Source organism: Neodiprion lecontei, chromosome 2 (genome assembly GCF_021901455.1).
Source record: "Neodiprion lecontei isolate iyNeoLeco1 chromosome 2, iyNeoLeco1.1, whole genome shotgun sequence".
NCBI lineage: Eukaryota > Metazoa > Arthropoda > Insecta > Hymenoptera > Diprionidae > Neodiprion > Neodiprion lecontei.
In genome coordinates this window covers 138,674-163,856 of record NC_060261.1, presented here as the reverse complement: position 1 = coordinate 163,856, position 25,183 = coordinate 138,674, and the positions used below count along the sequence as shown (strand labels likewise).

Sequence of the window (25,183 nt, the reverse complement as noted above, 5' to 3'; positions counted from 1 at the left end):
TAAAGAATTATCTCCATTCTATAAGAGAGAATATGTTAACTAAACGAAGACGGAAGTAGAAAATAATCCATTAATAGTAATAAACTAACAAACTCAATGGAGATATGATCAATTCTTACGAATATTAAGTTTGTATATAATTTATTATTATCATTATTATGTGTCAATAATCAATGTACAATAGATTTTCTACGTTTGAATATCATTTTTCTTTGCTTCCCAATAATGCCTAGGGAACGCTCTAACAAATGAGTTAACAAGTAGAATTAGAATAATCCGAAATACACAGATTCAAACTGATCAAAAAGTTTGCGTTAAATCGCCTGTTATTTCATCAACACTCAATTAAGTTATCAGTCGGATCCATTTTTTTTTAGAATGAATTGGGTAGATGAATGTTGAAGTAGACAGGTAAGCTACGAGATGTGAAATGCCGTACTCAGATGTAGAGTTGATATTAAAAATCGAAGTTGGTACTGTTTTGCGTATACCCAGTTGGATTCCTTGTGGTTAAATACAAAATGATCTAAAATAACGTTTTGTATGTACGTATACGCATGTATTCGATGCACATTACGTATCTTTGATCCAGTCAATTGCCGTACAAACTATGTACAAAAAATATGTTGGTAAGCTGCAGTAAGTCCTCGCATTGATGACAAGAGTTCTACGTATTATATTTTCAGTAATCAAAATCTACACTGAAGGCTGGGGAATATATATTAAATTCAATTTTGTCCCTCGAAGGACGTTTATTACAATTCACGATGCTCACTTCTGGGACAATGTCTCGAAAAATATGCTTTTTGTCTGAGATTAATGACAGTATGAAAATTGTTCAACTCAGGAAAATTTCTGAGCAAAGCATCGTTTCTATTATAAAACTCTAAGAAGTCTAAAAAGATCAGGTTATTCGATCTACAACAAAGGGCAGGTGGTGATTACGTTTGCCAAATATGAGGACCTGCCAGCAAATAGATTTGATTGGGTAAGGTGTAACTTTTTTATTAGACTAGTGTAAGTGGCAAAGGCAAGCTCTTCCCTTGTTCGTTATATAATAGTTGAGTCACCTCATGTGTCGAAAACGAGAGCAGCTTAGTTAGCTCCAAATTTTCGTTATCAACGTAAATCAACGTGTCTATAGGTGCACTAATGTTCAACATACCATTGTGTCCAATGTGTTTCAAGTTACAACATGCGTATCCAATAATACAAGATTGTAGTTACAGTCTCAACGCTGTGCCGATATATATATATATACACATCAGTCTTACGTTAATACATAATTTTAATATAACGACCATACACTCAAGTGTTGAGGAATTTTATTTCCCATAAGGGTAATGTTTCCATTGCCATACTATGACGTATTCTCAGCTGTTGTTCGATTGACACACCTACCTATCTATAAAAGTAGCCATTCCTTAAACTTGCGTTTCGGATAACTGGAATTGAGTATACCAAAATGGAAATGCGTCAATCGAACAAAATGCCAAGACAAGTGTGCAATGCGGTGATTAACGGCAATCAGTTTAATTTATGTAAATTGTGAGGGATCGCTACGCAATGGTTCACAAGTAGCAACCTGTAGTAGAGATATTTATATTGTGAGTGTACATTATGAAGATGCGGCAAGCTTAGTACCAAACAACACAGGCGCTAGGAGCAATTATCTATATGCAAAAGGTCAACTAAAAAAACATCTAAACACACCGGGATCAGAAGACACATTGCAGTGTGTAAAGTTACAGGCTACAAACTACAATGCTTACACAATCGCACAAATTGTAATATTGAATAAATAAATATGGATCCTTTTTTGATATTTTATTCTCTTCTAATTTACGAGTCATAATTGGACTTCTTATCTTGCTCAGGCAGTATCTTGGGAAGACTATCCCGATAAAAATCGGAGAATCAATTCTACACATACTATTCGGCGCAGACCCGTATTTATAGAAATTGAAATACTACCCTTGGAACAATGTTATTGAAAACTTTCAATAATTGTCAACACTTGGTTATTCAAGTGACCGATAATGTGAATTCTGATATATTGCATCGCTGACTTAATAAGTCATCTCAACGTTGTACAAACTTTTTGGCGACAGGTAAATTCTATTCACTGTTATATAATATGTTTCAAATCATTACTAAAAGATCAAGGGGATCACGAATTGTTACTGGTTTCAAAAATACACATTGGTGCGAAATACCAATTAGATTCGTATCATCATCAAAATTTGTACAGGTCAAACCTCGATGTCTTGGCACCCAAAGAGACTCAAGAATGGGAAAATTTTCAGAAATTGCAAGTTAGTAAACGACTCGACATAGCAAACGCAATCTTTTTAGTTTTTCATACTTCAAAAGTGATGTAGTTATAAATTAGCCGTATACGACTCGAACACTTGTTGTGATTTATGATATCGTAGGTCAGCCCCTTGACTGGTCAGTACTACTGTTGGCAGGAGCACGACTTCTACCAGTATAGATTTACTACGTGTGACAGGAAAGCTATGTAAATGACAAGATAGGAAGGAGCAGGTACTTAATCTTTGAGTCTGCTAAGTTCTCAAGTTGAATAGAAATAAAGAATTGTCTGTCACTCTTATTTTGCAACTAGAAGCGGCACCTTGCTTTCATTTGCCATAGATATTTCGACTGAATACTGAAAAGATGTCGGAAGCTTGAATGTTACATGGCAGCCGTGTGATTCTATCAAGGAAGAACAAAATAAACAATCGTCGCCAACTTATCGTTAAGCCCATCAACAACATAAACTGTACTTTATGAATACTGGTAGAAATGTATCTTTACACCAAGTGCACACTGAGCATGTCTTTTTTTACTTGCTGAATCACGTTTCTCTGTGACTTAAAAACAAACACTAATTATAATAATATAATAATGGAATAACATGAGCATCTAAGCAACACCGACTAATGTGGGAAAGTTGATATTATTGTCGGTAGATTGGTTCTTTGAATTTTTGCTTCCTGTGTCGTGGTACTCAACTTTATACTCCCACCACCTTGGCTCATTGAGGGTAAGCCGGTACGAATCGGTTGGTGAGAGAGCACGGCGATGCATGAACCATTGCGTTACGCACCTGGCACACCTGATAGGGTACGTGGCACGCTGGAGAATTGACATAGCCATTTGAACATGTCCAACGGTTGTAATCACCACCTGTCAAAAGCGGTAAGTTGATCAAAAAAAAAAAAAAAAAAACCTGGGTAGCAGTATACAATTAATGATTGGCACGTTTTTCGTCTACGAAAAATATCCACCCCAAAACCTTGAGATCATTCGTCCTCCCTCAGCTAGACCAAAAGTTATGTTCTACTTGTGTTATCCGATGTAAAAATCACATTTATTATTGCAATGACAGTCGGAATATAAACAAGGAATACTCTCAACTTATGGGAGGGAGATTCTTAGAACGTCTAGATTTCGTGGTAAAATTGGACACAACTCTGTAAGCACATACCTACATGTGACTGAATAAGTAGACCAAATCCGACAGTAATTTTAAACAAGACTGTGAAGCAAACACGCAGGGAACTTTTACCGCGTGATATACCAAGTTGGTCAAGGTAAGTCGCTTGGACTTCGAAATTGATATTGAGAGATGTTCCAACCAACGATTTCAGATGATTGGTCCGAATAGTAAATGACTAATAGCGACGGCACTCTTTTCTACTGTTTGTAATACATACACATGTGTTCATTTTAGCAACATAGTGTAAACTAAACATTGGTATTCAACTCTTTATCATACAGTGATTGTATACTGATTATTCAACAATTGAGCAGCTGATATCAAGACATTTCTTTCAAATTGACACGGTTTAAGTATTACGGAATTAAGTGTGCTCTATTCGTTACGTGCCGATACCTTGTCCCCTGCCAGCAAATGACCTCATTCGCAAAGATACGCGTCAGAACAAATAATATAATATATATTAGTGTCTTCCGTAATGGATTATAATGGTTGAATCTGTGTCCTCTTATTTTTTTCATACACAACAAAACTAATAACAGTTATGATTTGGAAAAAATTTGGTGAAACGACTTCGTAGATAATAAATTTCGTTAAAAAAATTTGTGCGTAAAATATGTGCGACGATGGTAGCACGATGATGCAGGAATACAAAAGAATGTTTAAAAATAGGTGAAATCAACAGTTCATGCATTTGGATTATGTTTAAATAGGCAAAAGCTAAAAAATGAGCACGGCCTAGTATTGACATACTTGGTTCAACGGTAAAGCAATGTCAACCATACTTCAACAATTTAATGGTTAATTTCATTCGATTGTTTTCTGATTTATTTCAATCCTCTGGCTGTAACCGTAAATGTATGTGGCTTTCAAGATTGATCAGATCCAATATGTATATTGGCGCAGACCACTAGATACTTTTCAAGTGTTGTTTGTTGCTTACGAGTCATCACATCAAAGCTTTTTATACCGAGTATATTTTATAAAGCGGAGCCTTTTGGCGGCACTTTATGTGATTCCTGACCTAGCGCTAATCACTGTGCCCACCCTTCTCACGGGAGTTCGCTTACGATTAGCTAATTATCCTCGGTATAATCTTGCACCTATATCATATATGTATATCGATTTATATGGTTAATATATATATTAATATATATATATATATATAGATGTGTGTGTGTGTGTATATATACACACACCCACACATATATATACACACATATATATATATATATATATATATATATATATATATATATATGGTATATGTATATGTGTCGCGTATGTGTATAGTGTAAAAATTATGTATTATCTTGACAGAATTACTGTCTTATATGGGAGTACATTGAAAATTGAAAAACTATAAACGACCTAATCTAGAGTAAAATTGGGAACACTGAGAATTGAGTAGTCTACGTAAAATATGATCAAGACCACTGTAGAATCGTGCGATGATCGACAACGCACGGTTACTACACATCGTTACTTTATCAATTATAATGCTATTTGGCAACGAATGTAAATTCTATTTATATTGCATTTTTTTTTCGTTCACGTATCTATGTATCATTGAACCTGCTCTAATTTGCCGTTGTATAATTGCGGCAGAACACCATGTTCAATATAATGCGTAATAACGTTTGTGCAAGAAGGATAGGCACGTAAAATAAAAAGTCTCGCGTTTGCTTATACATTACATAATCAATCCCAAACTTGCGACATAGTTAGTTGAATGCTCGTTTGCCATAATTTATAGATTTCAATTAATTACATAGGACATGGGTTATAACTTGACCTTGGCTCACAGCATAGGTGATGCCAAACAACAATTTCCTGGATTGGGGATGGAAGAACTATTTCTCTGTCATATGTTATGAGCATTAAGCAGGCGCAAGTAGCTTATCCTTCTAGTTTCGTGTGAAATAATACTTTGTAGCTGTCCACTTTATCTAACGTGTTGGCAAATTCAAATTCTACATTACTTATGCTATATGCTGCAACGAATCATAGAACGCCTGCACAGACAGTTTAATTATGAATTTGAACTTATTAATTATGCCATTTCAAAATCGTGTTTCAGTATAACTGTAATTCAGCCTGGCGCTAAATTAAACAGCGATACAAATATCAGAAGATAACAATGTAAATAGTCAGTAAAAACACTAGGCACCATTTTACCTGAATTTGTCATATTTCTTGATAATTTTGCTCATTATTTTCAAGGTAACTGCATAGAGTAACAGGTTAGAGAATAAGCAACGATTCAATTGATGTTTATTCCAGGTCTTGTCAAAACACTAAACGTGTCCCATTCAAGCAAGAGTGTATTGTTCGAATATGGATACATTGGGATTCAATTTTAGCAGTTCGGAATAGGGTAAAGCAATTGATTTCAACTACATCGGGAATAACACATAATCCTTGTTGAATAGTTATCGAGAAATCTAAAATAATACAGAAAGTAATTTTTGGTGGTCTAGTTTTCTGTACAGTTTCTATAAGAGAATCCCAGAGAATTGCATTGTGGACATGTTCGTATCGCGCAAAATACACTACGTGTAAAATTTTTGATGGCCTAATTCTAATCAACTCTCTAACAGAGAGGTTTGGATGATCAAAATCCAGCAAACGGAGTATAATGACACACGAGTATAGTTTCGATATAACTAGTGGCCGCAGAATGAGATCTGGTTGAAGTATAGTGACAAGACAAAAGCAGCTTATCAATTCAAGTACTCATACACATATCGCTTTGCTTTGATATAGCGATAGATGTATTGATATTGCCTCAAATACCCTACACTGTGCCAATATAAACTCGCAAATATGCGGGTAGGATAAAGAAACCTACGCTAATATCACCACAATAAAGAAAAGATGAAATCCTTACTCCGACTAAGAAATCTAATTTGAGCAATATATGACCTACTACAAGAGAAATGTAGGGAAAACAATAGGTTACAATATTTATATATACTGAACTGAATATATATAATATATTGCGTTACCATAAATGTCGCTTGAAGCAGACCCTTGCAACTCGTGCGTTCACCACCTGCGTCTACACATGTTTTTGCTTGTGTATACCTTGGTGCAATGGGTGAATGTGTGGCTTGGAAGGAACCATTTCTAGACGCATTCACAGTATGTATGTACATTTCTATGCACGTATAATTCGTATGTTCGAATCGTTACAGTTTCAACAGTTAATCAAGGATCACGATGATTGTCATTCTCAAAAAATCAAATAACATCATCAAACCTGCATCATAATCCTAAAAACTTGAATACGTGTTATTTTAATGTAATTTTTTTTTCAAAGTAATAAGTTCGTATTTATCTCAGAAAACCTATTGTTAATTCCGTTAGTGCTAGGATAATATTCATCTAAAACATTAATTATTAATAAAGCATTGCCTAAGTCTTGTTCCTTGGTATGTATTTTTCCATTATGAAATTGATGGTTGGTCAGAACACCATCGGGGCTCAGGTTTGGTTCAACAACTTCATGTCTCAGAACTGAGTTTAACAACATCGTCTTCGAGAACTGGATTCAAAAACTTGGCAACTCAGAATTTTATCTAGAATCATCATATCTCACAATTTGATTTAAAACCACTTCACCTCAGAATTCGGATCAGCATCATCGTATCACCAGCATCATCGTATCGTAACTTCGTCCAAGATTTAATATTACTGTAGTCAATAATAAATCGGCATGTGGCATTTTCACTTCGATTCATAAATTACTGATTATGAAGGCCTAATGAGCGGTCCTGGCATTTCTTTACGAAAAACAACTAATTGTAAGACCCAAAAGTGCGTTAACAATTCCGCTCTCTCAACAATTCCGCTGGTGAAAAACATACATACTCACTTCAATGATTCAGTAGTATGTACGTAAATGGAACACATAGGTACGAAATTTACACTTTTTCGCGCGTTATTATCAAAAGGGTCGGTAACGAGAGTTTGTAATAGAGTGGGGGAACCGAGATTATGAGAAATGTATTTCCCTCACAGCCTGTGAGTGACTATTGAAAGATTGCACCATAGTTCAATTTACCATGTGGACTCTACTTGTCTGTACAGACATAAAACAATATACATAAGCCTTAATTGTATTGTTGATTTAATTTGTTTGCCTGTTGCTTTGAATATGATTAACGAAGTAATTTTATAAAAAAATTGTTCTCTAGAGACTAATGCTATAATTATTTACAATCATAAACAGTATAAATTTGCATACATAGAGCAAATATGTATATGCTCCAAAATCGAGTTATGATTAAGTAAAGTAATATTAAATTTTAATAATCGCAATTCATAACTTAACCAGCATGGTTATTATTTAAAAAGTTACGTACTCAGCGGTCGCGTACCTCAGAAAATTTCGTGAACGAAATGTTAACTCGAGGTACGTTGATGTTGAACCAAATTGTAAGATACAATGGTCTTTAAGTCAATTCCGAATTAAATTCTGTGATATAATATTTCTTAATCCCATTGTCGAATATAAGGTTGTTAAGCCAAATCCTGAGATAAGATGTTGTTAAACCGAATCCTAGGATAAGAGTTTGTTCTATTCAGCCGTCGAAATTACGCTAGATATTATTGCAGTAATTTCGAACCAATGATATTTTTCATGTAACACCTGTTACTTAGCATATCATTGTAGCCCGTATTTTCTTGCATGTTCCGACGCTCTAACAATCTAAGCAGTTAATAGTGTCAATGAACGTTTCCATATCTAATTCCTTGCAGGTACTACCTTCCAACAACTGTAACAATTTATGTCGTACGAAATTAAACTTAAAATACGTCATTTTGTAATGAAAATGGAAATTATCGATTAGCTTCATCGTCATGATTGATCTTATGAACGTATCTATAGAAATTAAGGCATACCATATTGTAAAAGTATCTTGCTTTCCTGTGCAAGGTTTATTTTGAGTTCTGATATTTCTCTAATTTTGCTATTCATTCTATTGTTTGTCAATCTCTGTGTCGACTCTCATCGAACACTGGCATATATAGAGCAGTACACAATATCTTTCGTTGCTTGGCTTGAGTACTCGGACAGCCTCAATCGGCAAAGAAGCACGACGTATCATCCATTTTCAGACTTATTCGGGATTTCGTTCTTGATGATGCCTGTTATTTCCTGTAACAAATAACTCTTCGTCGTCAATGTCCAAGCTTTGTTCGGGCAAAAGTGGTGGTGGAATATTTGCAACGTCGAAGCTCGAATCGGTACTTGATACAATTTGCTCATCCTTCAACTCGAGATCAACCGTCACTCGGTGTCGTCGTTTGATATTTTGTTGCCGTTTTCGTCTAAAGGCTCGCGCTCCTCTTTCTGGTGTATGCCCAGGGCTGTCCATACTGGAGGACGTGTCCCCTTCACTCTGCGGGCTCCTGCTCGACGAGTAGGCCATAGTTTTGGTTCTGATTTGTGCCTTCATTTGCATTGGAGGGCTGGAAGTCGTAGATTCGCCGCTCAAACTGGTCGTCGAATAATATGGAGTCGATTTGGCTCTGATTGGAACAATGACGGGTCGTTGGGTCGATTTCGTCCCGTGTCTAAGTTCTATACCAGACTCCGAGTAGCCTCTGTCAAATTTGTTGAATGGTTTTTCATGGAAACGTTTCTGGAGTTTCTCTTCCAACGTTTGTTGGTCGTCTATAGACCGGTCATATTCGTATCTGGTGTGAGATGCTAGGCTGGCGTATCTTTCGTGCATATCCTCAGAGCTGTCGCCTCTCGTTACTTCCATTCGCACTTGATCGCCGCTCGAATACTTCATAGCTGGCACATTGTCATACAATTGTTCATCGCTTTCCTCAGGTATCGCCCCCGGGTTGTCGGTAATCAGTGTGAGATCTGTCATATGTTCAAACTCGTTTATACTGTCGTCGTATGCATTTTGAAAGGATATTTGCGGCGGTGAAATATCCGTGAAAATTGGCCGCGGTATATCTGTTTCCTCATACTGTGAATCATCGAACTGATGTTTATCGAATTGGCTCTCAACAAACTTTCTAGCCTCGTCGAATTGAGCAGCCTCATAGTTCCTCACCTCGCTATATCTCACAGAGTCCTCAAATTCTATCGCGTCCCCGTACGAACCATCTGCGAATTGACATCGGGCAAAATCTTGCCGCTCTAACTGACTGTGCTGTTGTTGCTGCATGTTACCAAACCTGACCCCGTCTAAGTCTGTGACATCACCCTTTGCCCCTGATGAACTATCTATGTGCCGGCACCGTGAATTGGGTCGCATGCTTGTAATACTTTTGTCAGAAGTCGTAGTATCGCTCTGACTTTTTTCTGTAGCGACCACTCCGTAATATTGTTGCGGCACAATCGTCGTGCTGCCTGACCAATCGGATATCGACGCCCCCAATTCCGCCAGCGAATTGTCATCAGACTTGGTACCAGAATACTGACAAAATTGCCTAACAGTGTTATTTGAACTTGACCACTCCGACATCGACAGCCCCATAGATGTATCCTCGCTGTGAGATGATCCGGTGATATAGGAATTTGATTTTGGTTTAACAGTGATTTTCACGGTTCCGTCAACGGTAGTAGCAGACATAGAGCTTTGTCCATCCTCCAGAAGAGTCGAGTGCAAATCATCGTGTAAAGTTCTGTTTTCATCGCTCGAATCGGTATCGTTTCCGATATTGTTCGGCGTGTCTGTACTATCGGTGACCGTTACTTTAACAGCTTCCTCTGGCTTTATTTCCATGTAAAATGTTTCAACGTGACTGACGACGGGCGTATCGAAGAGCGGAGAACTAGGTGGGGACGGCCATTCTTCCGAGGCTTGCAGCTGCAATCGCGACTTTACATTCGGCGATCTGCCCTCATCTTCCTGATCATTGATTACGTCGATGGGAATGTCGGGGAGCTCCGACGATGTTCTCCGATCATCTGAAACAGACGGCAATGCGGTACCGGATGGCGGATCGGAAGACAACGAAGGCTGATGATCGCTAGATATTAATGATTCGTCATCCAAGCTTGGCGACCTTGAACTGGGCTTGAACGAGTCCTCCATTTCACTTTTGTCTTGCTCCGAGGTGGTAGAACGTTCGGATATTCGTGATAGTGTTCGTGAAAGGCAAAACGCGCCGCCATAATTTGCCAAAATATCTGGCCCCATTGGATAACCAAATCCTGAGGGAAAATCAATCAAATCTTCCTGAAAACTGTCCTCATTTTGCCCGTTACTGTCTTCTGAGTGCGATTGATGGTGGTTGCCATCGTCCGGTGGAAACCACCCGTCCTCCAAACTAGAACTGCCAGAACTCTCCAGGGGAAATGGCTTCCACGTTGAGCTCAGCTCTGGTTTAGGTATGGGAAACGAACTGCTACTACTCTCCTCCTCCTGAGATCCATCCTTCCGAGTCTCTTTCATAATGGCAATTTCTTTCCTATCTAATATCGGTTGTACCCGACCAATTCCGAGAGGGCGTGCTATGGAACATGAACTGGAATCTGGATCTTCCCGATCCGGTGTCCAGGTGTTAGTTTCTTCACTCCCGGAACGTTCGGTGCTTAATCGTAATTTTCTTTCAATGGGTAAGTGATTTGGGTCTGACGCCTCTTTAGTATCTGCTGGAAATGGTTCATCTTCTGGCAGTGCTTCGATGATCTTTTCGTCCTCCTTTTTCATATCTAGGTATTCCGATGTCAATTGTACTTCTACTAACGTTTTTTCGTCTACTTTCGCAACACCGTAGTCCGGTGAGCTTACCTCACTGTCATCACCTCGTACTTGAGATTCCGGAGCGTCTAGTGTATCTTCGCTTGTATCTCCCGAGTCTAGACGTGATTTCCGTCGATTTATATCGATTACGTCAGTTGTTAAATCATTATCAGTTTCAATAACAAGTTCGTCGTCTGAACATTCTTCTATCGATATTTGTATAAATGCCTTGATGGTGTCTGTATTCGGATCTGGCGAAAATTTCAAGATCTCTGGAATAAGCTCATTTTTTTCCGTATCAGCTGTGCATTCCAAATTTTGGATACCCGACGTAGATTCTATGTACGGTGGATGAGCTTTAACAGTTTGCATTTTGAGTAACGTGTCGTTTGTCTCTTCCTTGTTTTCATCTAAAGTGTCACTGTTCCAAGCTGCAATTTTGTACTGCTGGGGTGAAGCGTTTTTTTCGTGATTCCAGTCCCTAGCTCCAGTGTTCCAGTTATCCGGTCCACTAAAAAATTCGGTTTTAGAGTTTATTTCAAAAATGGAAGGGGAATGTTTATCCAGATATGGCATATTGCTTATGGGGACATCCCTCCCAGATAATGGACCTTTAGGTTGGGCATTTTCTTGAAGAGCCTCTACCTCAGCACCGGATTCAATCGAACTTTGGTCAATAAATTTCGTCGTTGAGCCCAAATTGTCGATTTTTCTGTCAGTAACAGGTATTTCTCTGGAATTATACAAGTGCACAGATTGAACTTGACTTTCCTGTTCATACGGGATTAAATCTGGGCAAATAACAATTTCGTTGCATTCGGTCAATGGTGATTCGAGATATTGTGCCGAAGTCTCTGTGACAGATAATGAGTCTGTTAACATTTCTGGTATAGTCGTGTGATCCGTACTTTCAGATTTGTGGTTAGGAGATGCCTCCATCTGCACAGACTGAAGAGATTTGAAAATTTGATGACTTTCCAAGTTTTCGTCACAAACAATTTCGTGCTCTACCAATTCTTCGGTTGTGTCGACTGTATCATCTTTGCTAGAAAATGCATTGACTGGCGGCAGCCTATGGACCGAAATAACAGGAGCATCTAACGATTTTGCCCTTCTCTGTGCCGTCGGAGACTGGGTAGCCCCCTGTCTTTGGAGCGTACCGAGCCCACTACCTTCCGACAGTCCGAGACGTGCACGAGCAAAGAGTATTGGCACCTGTCCGGGTTTGCGCATAACTGTCGAACTTTGGCATAACTCTTGGTTATTTTGATATTTCTTCATTGAATTTTCCGAAACTGTTTTTCGTTCACCCACATCGGCAACCGATTTAGTTTCGGAGTTAATCGGTGATGCTCTCACCTCGTTATTAACGACTGGTCGCGACACATCTGTTTCTGATTTCATCAATCTCACCCCTTGACAATATTCGCTTTTACTCGTGCCCTTGATGCTGCTAACTCTCTTTGGGGATACCTTTTCGGTAGAATCCTTTTTTTCTGTACTCCCTAAACTTTTCGAAATCCCGAGAAACTTTGGTCTCGGTTTGTCGATCTTCGAATTACTGGGACCTTTGATCAACTCGTCGTCAACGGATGTAGATTTCACTCGTGACTTTTTAAATTCATCCTTCTCGTCTTTGGAGTTAGAAAACGACCTGTCGGACAGGCGCGTCACCGACTTCGACCTTCCTTTTTGTACAATACTTATTTCTGGTTCAACGTCCGTTGAGTCTATTATAATAATCTCCTGTGGCATTTCACCTATTTTGAGTTTGGATTTGCCTACCTTTGAATTTGCAGGTGACGTTTTCAATTCCTTTGAAGCAGTTTTTTTGAACGACGGCTTGTCACCCTCTAGAGATTTCGATTGCTTTTTAAAATCTTTTTTCCCATCAGACTTGCAAAGCCTTGATTTTTTTGGCGAAACATCCTGAATAAAAGATTTACTTTCTAGTTCTGGAGAAAGCAAAGTATCAATGGGAGCTTTTTCTTCGGCTAGGGATAAAGACTTACACCGCAATGGTTCGGCATGAGGTCTCGAAATGAATGGAGTAAATTCAGGGACCTTGAGACTGTCTAGCGCCGGCTTCACAGGTACCTCGTCTAAAGGTAGATCGGCAACAGGATCGACAAAATCGTCAAAACCTGTATCGATGATCATAGGTTTGCTTAATTTTGAGGCCGAGTTTTTATTTATCTCTGTAAATCTCGATTCAATTTTATCCAGTATGCGTTTCGTTTTTTCCGGTATGCTCGGCTTTTGCAACAGTCTTGATTTTTCTAGCAGCTTAGATTTATCGGTGAGTATAGATTCTGTTTCAAGAACCCTTACCAGTCTTTCGGTTTCTACATTTTCACCGCCTCGTTTGCCATTCTCCTCACATTCCGAGCTAATAATTTCCATCGGTGCTCGCGATGATTGATCAACATATGAGGTCTGTGGCACTGAATTTTGTTGAGGTGATAGCACCTGTTTATCTGGGATACCTAGATCCTCGGCAAGTCTTTGCGTAATCGGCAAAGGTGGTTTGACGGAATCGTTAACCTTCAACGGAATTTCCGGCAATGGGACATTTTCAATGCTATCCTGTTTCTCTAAACTATCATCTGGAACATTGAGCTTTTCTTTTTCTCTTCGTTCCAGTTTCTGTTTTATTTGCAGCCCTACAATATCCATCAACCTGGGACTCGGTTGTTCCTCGAGCTGAGACGTCTCCAGCAAATCTGTTTGACTGCTCGGTTTACTGGAATTTTGACTTCTCGGTACACGAACCGGTGATCTTCTCTTTTCAACAGCAGAAACGATAACCAAGTGGGATTCAATCGGGGAAAGCTTGTAAGAGTTTTTCTCAATCGACGGAACAACTTTGACATTAGGTTCAGTTGGCAGTAACTTGGAAGACTTTTTATCCAGACTAGAGGATTTACTATTTACTGTTAGTCGATCTTTAGCAACGGCTTTCGACCCGATTCTGTCCAATGACAAAGACCTTGAGGATGCTTGAGAATTTAACGACAACTTGATCCCACTTTTCACAGGACTTTTATCAGCTGGGGTAGCGTTAGAGACGATGAGTTTTTGATCTGTGGGAGAAAACTTAGAAACAGGACTTGATATGCTTTTATTTTTCCCAGAGACACTCGGGCTTGGTTTGACTCTATCAGGGCTTATCAAAATACTCTTTGGCCGTTCAGGCGACAAGGCAGGTCCTTCTTCGAGCGCAATTAATTTCTTCACATCTAAAGAAGACGAGTCAGCCACTGATTTCAAGGGTAGCTTGAGCAAATCTTTGGCTAAATTTTTCACACCGTTTTTTGAAGTCTTTCCGTTTTCTGATTCCGACTTCTCATCTGAGGCCGTACCGTTCATAACGTGACGTTTGTGCAAGGTATATGGAATGTCCACATTGTATTTTTGGGTACGTGTACCTTCGAAAAATGCATCCTCGTCCCCAGAATCTGCTGGAGTTAAGTCAATGGACTTCTGATGGGTCAGCATGTGTCGTTTACTATTGGACCCTAATCTTTGTCTTGCCGGATTAGGGTCACTCTTGGTACGTTCAACTGTGTTATGAATTGGCAAGATAGCATCGTCGAAGCCCAACACAACACCGCCAACGATCATGGGATCATATTCAGCAAATACAGATCCCTTTGTTTTTTCTTCCGTAATGTCTGTCACTAACTCGGAGTGGAACTCTAGAAGTTGTGAGGACAACGCAGCTTGACGGTCCCTTTCCCGCCGCTCATCGTCTTTTCGTGCCTTTTCTAAACTCTTCCAATCATCTCGCTCACGCGGTTTTTCCTCAGACTTCCCTCTTTCCGGCGGATTTCTGTCCGTATTTGTTACCTTGCCATTCTGAAATTCGCGAGTATCTAATGTATCGGCACTTCCCTTCAGCTCGTTATTCTGTCTGTCAAAATGTTCCGAACTCTTTTTATCCCTCGCATCTAAATGGTTCAAACTCCGCAGTTCACGCGGGTCTATCTTCTCCAGATTCTTTTTCTCGATATTCTTTCGCTCCTTCGAACTCAGCCTTTCCGAACTTTTCATTTCGCGATGTCTATCCTTCAAATCTGAGTGGTCCAGCACACGTCTATCATGTGAGCGTAAACACTCGATAGCCTTGATATCAAAGTCGAACGCAAGATGACCTGGATAGTCAAGTCGTTCGACACTCTTGCCTCTCGGTTCTCTAAAACCTAGCCGTTCAAACGGACTCCTATTACCCGAATCAAAACGCTCCAAAGTATGCCTTTGATTGTAGTCAATTGTGTTCATAGCATGCATTCGACACGCTTCGCGAGAATCGAAATGACATCCCAATGTCCCCCCTACGGGCTCTTTTCCATCATGATTCGAAGGAAGTTTGTCTTTAAAACTACATAAAGAACTTGAATCATCCACAGATTTAATACAGTTATTCGATTCCTGTAAATCTAAACGTTCAATACTTCTACATCGCAATTCCCGGTTTCGCTCAATCAAATCAACACGCTCGTAGCTCCTCTCAATACAATCTAGTCGCTCAGAACTATTACGGGATTCTTGAGAACCGCTTCGATCTGTATTATCGCGCTTACTATTATATTCCCGAAGGTCTAACCTCTCCATACTCTTACGGACATGCGAATCTAACCTATCCATCGACCTCCGTTCTCGCGAATCAGATTTCTCTAATCGTCTAGCCTCCCTAGAGTTTTCCCTTTCGATTCGCTTCCTCTCCTCCTTCTCTAAGCTCCTACGTTCCTTCTCCTGCATTTTAGACAATAGCTTTTCCATTTTTGCTTCTGTTTCGCGTGTCTTTCTCTCCCTGGATCTGTGACCCCGGCCTAAGCTGCCAGTTTCCATATGCAAACGTGGCGATCGGTCTTCCAAACTTGCAATACTCTTTGCTCTGGTCGTTTTACGAATTCCCCGACCTATTATATACTTATCCAGGTCAACAGGACTAAGATCATCGTCAATTCTAGACTTAGGACGCATAATTCCTTCATCCCTTAGGACCTCCGAATCAACATGGGTAATTTTTGTTTTTTGTTTCAAATTCTTAAGTTCGTTCAGTAAGTTGACCTTTTGTTTTTGGACTTGAGTAATTACAGGATCAAAGTGATGCATAATGTTTACAGTTTGCTGATCGCGAGAATCTACATCTACATGCATTGTTTCAAACTTTCGATGAATCTGTGTGTTAGATCTTTGAATTTTAGATTCGGTTAGTCCTATGTCCGATTCGGATCTGAGAGCTGTGGGATGCCAATCGTTCGCCATTTTTTTCATACACTTTATATCCGCGAGCACGGATTTAAAGTGCTGTCTATCGGAAGACTTGACGGATTTGTGCTTAATAAATGCGTCTGTTTCCGAGTCCATCTCGAATAATTCATGTTCAATACCTTCGTCGGAATTTTCCGACGCTGGCTCGTCTCGAGGACTCGAGTCGGACTCGGGGTACTCAAATTCGTGTTCACGTTCCAACAGTTCATAAGAATCGTGGGATAAATCATCGTGTGAGAGATCTCCGGCTGGGCCGGACTCCTCATGTCCAGATTCGGTGGACAATGATGAAGTGCCAGGATAAGAGCTGCTATAAACTTTATCCGGTATCGGGTCATGGTCAAGGGATGGTAATTTCGAACTAGCTGCGCTGTACGACCGATTAGTCTCGTCGTATCGAGTAACAGGCTTGTCAAGTTCGCCTTGAGAAGGTAATTGAAATGGTTCTAGAGGTAAATTTGTGGAATTTTTGCCATTTCTGGAACGCGACTTGCCAGAATCTTCAAAGCTCGAAGCGTAAAGATCGCGACAACTGGCCGAGCGCTGCCATGGATGTCGAGGCAAAGGTCGAGGTGGTGGGAATTCAAGGGGACTGCTGTTAGAGGGGCTGATACGACCTGTTGTTGAAATCCGCTGCTGACTGCTGGCATGAAGATGATGCAATGGCGCTGGTGCCAGGTTGGGAGTGGCTGGGGAGTGAATGTCGATAGAGGTGAGCGTCCGAAAGGACGTAGCTGTGTCTTCGCGACGGCGATCCGTCGTCCCTCCCATCGAGACACTCGTCGCAGTCGTCGGAGAATCCAGTGTCATCGAGCCGCATGACAGAGACAGAGCTGGTGTTCCCAAAACTGGAGATCAATTGAGGTCAAACCCCGGTCAATTTTATCATACATATTCATTTCAAAATTCCATTATTTTGGCTCGACTTGACAAATCCACGTGAGTCAGAGTGTCAGTAAATAGTAGGTAGTGGCATTTGGGAAGAAGTTTACACCTATGTATGGTTTGTTCTTAACGGCACTATAATTATACTCCAGCTACCCGAATTTGACATAGTGATCAAAGCTCTGTTCTCTGAGACATAGATTATCAATCAGAAATTCGTACGCTCAGGGGTGTGCCTACTACTTAGCTGACAAGTGACAGAAATATTTTTATATTTTATATTTTCAAGTTTTTAGAAGCATGATGGGCACTTTTCAAGATTCAAAAAGCCCCATAGAAATTGTAAAAACTTTCGATTCGGTTATGTATGTCGACTTACAATTAGAAGCATCCTAAGAATACTGCACTAATTATAGGCTACGCTACAATATGGGACAGCAAGTCTTGCAATACTTGAATGAAAGCGAACTAAACGAGAAGGGAATGCAAAACAAGAAATATAAAAGAATAGAAGAGTATTGTATAAAAAATATGACTCAACAATACTCAGAAAGTAAAGAAATAAAGCTTTTGTGTGATGGTGTTGTTGTCAGTGGTGGTACGTACCAGGGTCGCCAAGGGGCAGGAGGGGGTGGGCAGAGATGCTGGAGCTGCCCATAAGGGAGCTGCTTGGGGTGGCGCCACGATAACCTCCCCCCTCCGAGCCCTGCAGTGCCCTACCACCGCTAGTCTGCCGGAACGAATTGGACCTGTGAGCAAGAGAGAGTCAAGTTCAGCATCAGACTTATGCTGTCAAATGCTCGTTTGGAACCAACTTCTTCAAGCATTCGTATTACTTATTACAATTTTATTGGGCAGGGTTGCTGCTACCTTTGATTATACCCCAAATTTTTTTGTCAAAATACGAAAGCCTCAGTTCTTCCTCACAAGCAATTTTAGTCTGTGCCTTTACTGCTCCCTACCACTGTAATTTAAGACGACTGGACTGCATCTTGTGACTGCTTTAGTACCTATATTTTTCGATTAGGTTTAATCTAGTGAATACCCAATGTTAATCAACTTGTCACACAGTGCGTGTAGTCGTTTTCCCACTGTAGCAGTGTACGAACACTCCTTAAGTAAAAAAAAAACCAACGGACAATAGTTGTTTGAAAGAGAATCACATAATCGTCCGGGTGTAACCTTTACGCGCGGTTAAAGTGAAACTCCTTTGCCGTCAATTTAAAAATATTATCTAATGGCCAAAAAAGAATAAGTGCTTTTCAAATGTTACGATGAAATATATTTATGTCTTCTCATCTCAAATCAACGCACTACAACGATAGGTTTAGAATAGATTGATGTTATTGTGCTATAATTTATAATACGATACGCGGCAATATTCCCTCTCTGTAAAGAGGCTCACCATAAGAAGTTATTGTCTGTGTGACAGTTTCATTGACTCATCTCCATACAGAGGCACGCCGTAAGAATTTTCACTTAAAAAATATGTTTTAGTTCTATTTGTTAGTACTGAAAAAATCATCGATGTATGCCTCAAAAACCCCCACTGTGTTAACACTACATAAACCATCATTTTCAGCTATTCTTCGAAATACCAGTAGACAAGCTCTGGACTATAATTTTCCTCACAAATGAACAATCACAGAGCAGTGATTTTATAAGGCAGTTTAGATAATAATTCTGACAACTAATGTCACTAGTGCGTAATGAAAATTCATGTGAAAGACCTTATCAAAATATGACACCTGTTGAATAATAATAATCATTGACGATTATAAGTTCGTTAGCTATGCCTCTAGTCTCTCTTTAAAGAAAGATCCGTGGTAGAGGTATTGAACTGCAATACTATACAAAAGTATTTTTAAACTCTTTACTGTACACCATACCGTTAGGTTTTAGTGACGGGCAAATGATACTTACGGGCTGCAAATGAACAATTATCCATAGAACGGAATACCTGTAGCTATTCGAAGGTATGTGTCCAAATACATGGATAAGTATTCGTTTACTGCTCGTAGGTACCTTTTTCAGTTCAGCGAATCCTCCCGATTAATGTATCCAAATATGTTAAATACACACGCGCACGCGCGCGCGTACGGACATGCACACATACACAAATGCGCGCGCTGTTTGAGCATTTATATATGTGTGTAAGCGTGCATGGTTGTGTGATGCGCGCGCGTGCATTAGTCGACCAAGTTATTGATTATTTATCTATCATAAAGAGAATACAATAATTATTCAGGTCTAATCGTGCCTGATGATGAGCCTGACTCCCCGCAACCCTCGTCCGTGCAGGCAACACTGACAAACATAAAATAAATGCACAAACAAACAAACAAACCAACGCAAATACAATAGACACCTGAGGGAGATGAGATTTAACAAATAACTCTATAAAAAATAATATCCCCAGAGTATCCCTATGATCCTAAGCGTGTGGTAAAACGAATTATTCAAAACCCTGAAGTGGCTAACATTAGCTACATGCGAGTTATGAGTTATTTTACAAATGGATGCACTGCTCAATTAGTGAAATCTAACGGATGTGAAAAAAATTTAAATAAGGAGTGGCAAAAAAAAATTTTTCGTATCTATTGACACGATCCCTAGCAGTAGACCAATGTCTACCTCAGTGTAGGACATGCTATTTCTTGTCATTTACTACTTATGTCTTTATGTATGAATACATCAATGAAAAGTTAATAGACCAAATCAATATCTAGGTGGGAGTAGAAATGGGATATGTGTATACGCATCAATTTAATGCATGCACTACCTGTAACAGACTTTTCCTCATATGTATAGACTATTCACAAGAAATTGGTTAATCCTAATCAGATATTACTCACCTATGAAACGTTTGTCTCTTGACGTAGTTGTCTCGGACAAATTCTACAATCTGCTTCTGAGTCTTGCCGCTGTACCTAAACATGAGGAAACATGTCATGTAAATTGTGGACTAACGGGATTACGAAATGTTCTTCTTTCATTTGATGTCAGAATGAATATGAAATCTGGTTCTCCAATTCAATTAGATGTGTATTTACTTTGTCTAAAAGCCAATAAGCTAAATACCTAAAGGACGAGCCGCGACTCAAGACTCGAGTTTTTTGTCGAACAACGTGTTTTACAGTAGAACATCTGAAGAATCCATGATTTTCGACACATTTCTTCCAGAAATTTTTACACTCATTGCGCCCCTCAAAAAAGAACTCAACTGTATCTTTGTAATATCCCTATAAGCACAAAGATTGCTAGAACTTAATCAATCATCACTCTCTATGATAATATACATATATTGGAATTATCTGATTTCCTCAATATTGCACTACAATCTTACACAAAAGTGGTAAAAATTCAATGAATCAAAGAGGCATTACGAAACTTCAGTTTCAGATACAAACATACTCACATAGCCTTCAGGATGTAATTTGATTAAAAATCGTTTTCGTTTAAAGCTGATTTTCCTTATCTTTGCCCAGCTGAATGTATTTATTTTTGTGTAGTTCTGAAAGACTACGATACCCATATGTGCCACAGCAAGATTCAAAGGAACTCCCTCGTGGTCCTTGTAAACAAGAACAGGTAATGTCAGTCTACGCAACAATCGATAATTTTGTTATTAATCGCCAAAAAATAATAATCACCACAAACCTTAGCAGAATGCATTTTCATTCCATATAATTCGCATCTCCGAGCCGTTTCCAATAAATTCAAGTCTGCTTCCGCAGGAGACTGTCCACTGTGTGGTGAAATAAAAAGTTATTCATGTTAGTATGACGACTGTGGAAACTAGATAAAGAAATGTTCTTCGTTAAACATAGAAAATTTCAATTAATATGATTGACATTGAGTCTTTGGAATTCTTATTTTCTATATGTAAAATTATTCTGATCCAGTTTAGAACTGACATAAAAGTAACAATCAATAATATTCTTACGCATGTTTTTTATGATTCTCCATGATACGACGTTCCAATTCCATGTCCTGATGAGGAATAAATTTGTATGTCGACAGGTAAGTGTGATCGGGATAATCCTCTATAACGTAATCACCGCATTCAGCTGGAAAAATATATTGAACTTACCGATCAGGTCGACCCACTTAAACACCAGGTCGATTATACCAGGTGGTTTTTACCCACAGGATTGGCCAACAGGCTCAGCATTACACTTCTTTATAAACTTTTCAATCATTCTAATTGTAAGCCAGAGAGTTCTATGGAAATTTACAAACACACTATAAAATGCATCATGAACAACAGCAAGTGAGAAGATAAGCGAAGTAACCAGTATGACAGCAATTTCGTTGCCAACAGGGCTATTGTGCTTAAATTAAAGTAATCAATGCTTCCGCGCCACTTTGAGGTCGTACACATTAAGAATAATTGGAAGTAATGCAGAAAATAATCGAGCTAGACAATGCAGTTGAGTAAAGTGAACCTGCGATGGAATGAAGGACGGGTCGGTGAGTGTCAAATTGCATAAATATCCAGGAGCGTACCTTGCACGATATAACTGGCCATTAGCGCAGCTGTATTGTCATTGCATTGTAACGACCCTTGAGCTAAATCCCGTTTTATTTGTAAGCAGTATAAATATCTGGTAAACTCCTCCTCTAATTGTGCTGGATCTGGGGTATAAAACTTCACACAAAACCGCAGAAGCGGGTCTACCAGAGTAAGTCCGACTTGTCTGCAAACAGGCTTCTCTAAATCCAGCCAATACTAAAAAGAAAGAAAACCTGGAGTATATAGGGTTCAATTTAGCAGTAGACATAAATAGTTTAATTCTTATTGCCACAACCTTTGTCCCATTTAATTCTTGGTATTCCAATCCAAAATAATCTGCTTCCAAGAGATTCAGCTGTTTGCAAACCTGGTCAAATAATACTCTGCCCAACGCTTTTGCCTGTAAAAATTATGTGATTAATATGCACATACCAAATATAAAAGTACCGCTGTGTAAAATGTGACAGTAATTGGAAACTATGTTGAGCCAGTGTCTGAAGAGTTTACGGCAGACATTCCAAACAGGCAAGATCCGTCACCAAAGTAGGGTCAAAATAAAATTTCTCACATGGCAAGTTTACATGATATTGAGGAAGATACGACATTCTTCACCAATTTCTAGAAATGTTCTAATGCCTCCATCGTAAAGCGTGTAAGACATACGATGCCAAACATTAGTAAGAATTAACATCTCCTATTGAAATGGCAATTTTCAAAAAAAACATTTGACATTGGTTCGTGGGTCAAGAAATAACGAGACATGTATGAGTTAAAAGTAAAAGAATAGTTGATCGTTATTAGGATTCCAAACCGTTTTAGATTCAATAAAAAATAAATGCTAAACAGCAGCATTCCAGAACATTGCTGATCTCAGTTTCAATACTTTCGGAACCTAAAAGGCCTTCACCAATCCAGAATTCAGTGAAAGAAGAAATTATACAAAGATTAACATCGTAGGTAAAACTACAAAATCTTGCAATCACTTGTCTACGGTAATTCACAATGATCCGAGGTGAGAATATCATAGTCACTAACTTAAATCAATTGCATTCAATTTCAATTCAAATTCAATTTCACTGTATACTTAAATTTAAGGTTGGCTAGTAGTTCCTATACAAATTAAAGCTGACCTTGAAAGCTTTTCAGGCAAGGAAAAGAAAAGGACCACATATAATATTAACTATAGGTCTGTTATGCGGTATGGTGTGCGACGGCTGGCTGTCAATCTTTCCAATCAACAGGGAATTATTTAATCTATGATATCAACCAAGGGCATCAATTTATACACAGCAGGTTCGTTCAATGACAGCTTAATTCTAAAAAGAAGAAAATGACCAAGTAGTAAACTCTATTTACTGGGTACCTACAATTCTCTACCCAACGTCACAAATGCTACTTTGCGCGACATAAATGACGGTGCGAGAAATCAAGACGCTGCAAATCAGTGCTTAGCACAATAGGTTGGGGCTGTGATTGGTAAAAAGGACATTCAAAATTATTTGTAGAATTGAGATAACGATATTGCATAAACGATACAGTAGACACTCGGTCACAATTATCATATACATGTATCACCCACCATGTGCGTCAAATCGGTATTCTGTGAGAAATAGGCAGGTATACACGAACTCTCCGATCGATTCTGACTCATCCAAGACGACCAAATGCGTCTGTTTGACATTCTTAACAGGTGGCAGCAGACTACACCGGTGGCCTTAAATACGTCAGAATCAATCTAAGGGTCTCTAAATGCATTACTTAGAATCCAAGCAGTGATATAGCTATCCGTGCCATGCACAAACGACGAACGATCGACGAGGGAACTAGCTAACATACATTTGGGTATATACAGCCATCGAGATGACGTCCAGACACCCTGTCATCTAACCTAATCTTAACCGGAAGGGTCATTAAATATTTCTCGAATTCATTTCACAAACTTTGGGCAATATTACATATATCTTAGATTGTCCGTGCGATGGAGTACAAGGAATAACTGCGAAAAAAAGTAGAAGCCCTTGTTCGATTATTTCCTATGCAAATTGTTGTGTTTACCTGAACTTGGAACATTGTGACTGTATCGTCGAGCATCTGTACGCGAACAGCGAGCATTTTGCCAGCCTTCCTCGGCGTTGCAGGTGGTGTCCGGCTGCCGCCGTCAACGCCGGCTGGTGTCGAGTGGCTGTGCGGCATTTTCGAGCCGATGCCCCCGGCGGAATTAATTCCCAAATTCTCAATGTCATTCATCTTCGCGTGATTACCATTTATCTTACGACGGTAATTTGACGTTATAGGCTCTTGGAGCTCGCGGTATGTGTCGTTCAGAACGTCGAGGAATACGACGATCTATGGTATCCGTTAGGTGGTCATCTGAAACAAACAACTTGTATACCTATGGGCACTTTTCTTTAACAAACTACGCCGTTCCAGTGCCTAATTAGTAGCTGCATATGTTCTTTGCGATTAAATAACTGCGGGGGTGGTCATCGGTCATCGGGCGGAAACTGTATACATCATAAGAGATTTTTTCATGCAGGTGGCGTACGTACGCATAGGTATATCTATAATATATACGTTTTTTATACCTAGATACATGTTCCCCAACAATACCGAAGAGAAAACAAGAGGCAAAGTTACGGTAAACTTGGAAAATAAAATTTAATCATTGCATTATACAATGTTTCCGGTGCATTTCAACGGGTTTAGCTCGGGCCGTGGGGGATTCTGTAGCTTTATCCGGCTGATTGTGGGACGGCCGTGAAAGTAAGAAACCGTCGTTTGGACCAATGAAAAAAGCCCATTTAGGCGTTTGTCACTTTTCTCACATAAGATAAGGTTATAAGAATAAGGTTCCCCGTGTGGTCTGGATCCGTCGGCTGGTACTGATCTCTAGGTATAATGGGCTGACACGTAATTGACTCCACCCGCTACAATATTGTCATGCAAGTTACAGGCTTCGAACAAGCGCGAGTGACATATCAGCTATCATTCTTAATAAACCAACCTGCATTAATTTGATTTATGCCCTTGTTCGATTAGTCCCCGTCAATGCCTATTATAGTATGAATATTTTTTTAATTGGGCGCGTGAAAGTACGTAATTTCATAAGTTGAAACAGAATGTCCTGTTTTAATGCTGCTAGTCAGTTGCATTACCATGTTTTTACCTAATCCGGCGTGTATTTGTATTCAAATAATCATTTAGAAACCAGCAGACAAGTATAGAAAATGATAGGCATCCAGCTGATGCCTCATTTTGAAATTGTACCAACTTTGATACTTT

At 39.3% G+C, this 25,183-nt stretch overlaps 2 protein-coding genes across 6 annotated transcripts in view; both read right to left on the bottom strand.

The window, feature by feature from the left end:
• Positions 1 to 25,183, bottom strand: part of LOC107223344 (FERM, ARHGEF and pleckstrin domain-containing protein 1) — a 32,834-nt gene that overhangs the window by 6,791 nt on the left and 860 nt on the right. For 3 of the 5 annotated variants that reach the window (XM_046730201.1, XM_015663006.2, XM_046730202.1), the window contains exons 2-11: positions 23,957 to 24,271; positions 22,197 to 22,301; positions 21,895 to 22,117; positions 21,332 to 21,455; positions 21,046 to 21,133; positions 20,804 to 20,959; positions 20,467 to 20,627; positions 20,241 to 20,315; positions 17,992 to 18,134; positions 17,118 to 17,348 (exon numbers count right to left, since the gene is read on the bottom strand). In XM_046730201.1, the coding sequence (XP_046586157.1) occupies positions 17,118 to 17,348; positions 17,992 to 18,134; positions 20,241 to 20,315; positions 20,467 to 20,627; positions 20,804 to 20,959; positions 21,046 to 21,133; positions 21,332 to 21,455; positions 21,895 to 22,117; positions 22,197 to 22,301; positions 23,957 to 24,148 (1,498 nt within the window). In that variant the 5' untranslated portion in view covers positions 24,149 to 24,271. Of the gene's footprint in view, positions 1 to 17,117; positions 17,349 to 17,991; positions 18,135 to 20,240; positions 20,316 to 20,466; positions 20,628 to 20,803; positions 20,960 to 21,045; positions 21,134 to 21,331; positions 21,456 to 21,478; positions 21,610 to 21,894; positions 22,302 to 23,956; positions 24,272 to 25,183 lie in introns of those variants that run through there. The other 2 variants (XM_046730204.1, XM_046730203.1) reach the window with 2 other exon arrangements.
• Positions 125 to 15,303, bottom strand: LOC124292703. Its single transcript, XM_046730193.1, has 2 exons — positions 13,945 to 15,303; positions 125 to 13,902 (listed from the first exon to the last, which is right to left on the bottom strand). Exons 1-2 carry the CDS (start codon positions 15,274 to 15,276, stop codon positions 8,632 to 8,634), a joined length of 6,603 nt encoding a protein of 2,200 aa, XP_046586149.1. The 5' UTR covers positions 15,277 to 15,303; the 3' UTR covers positions 125 to 8,631.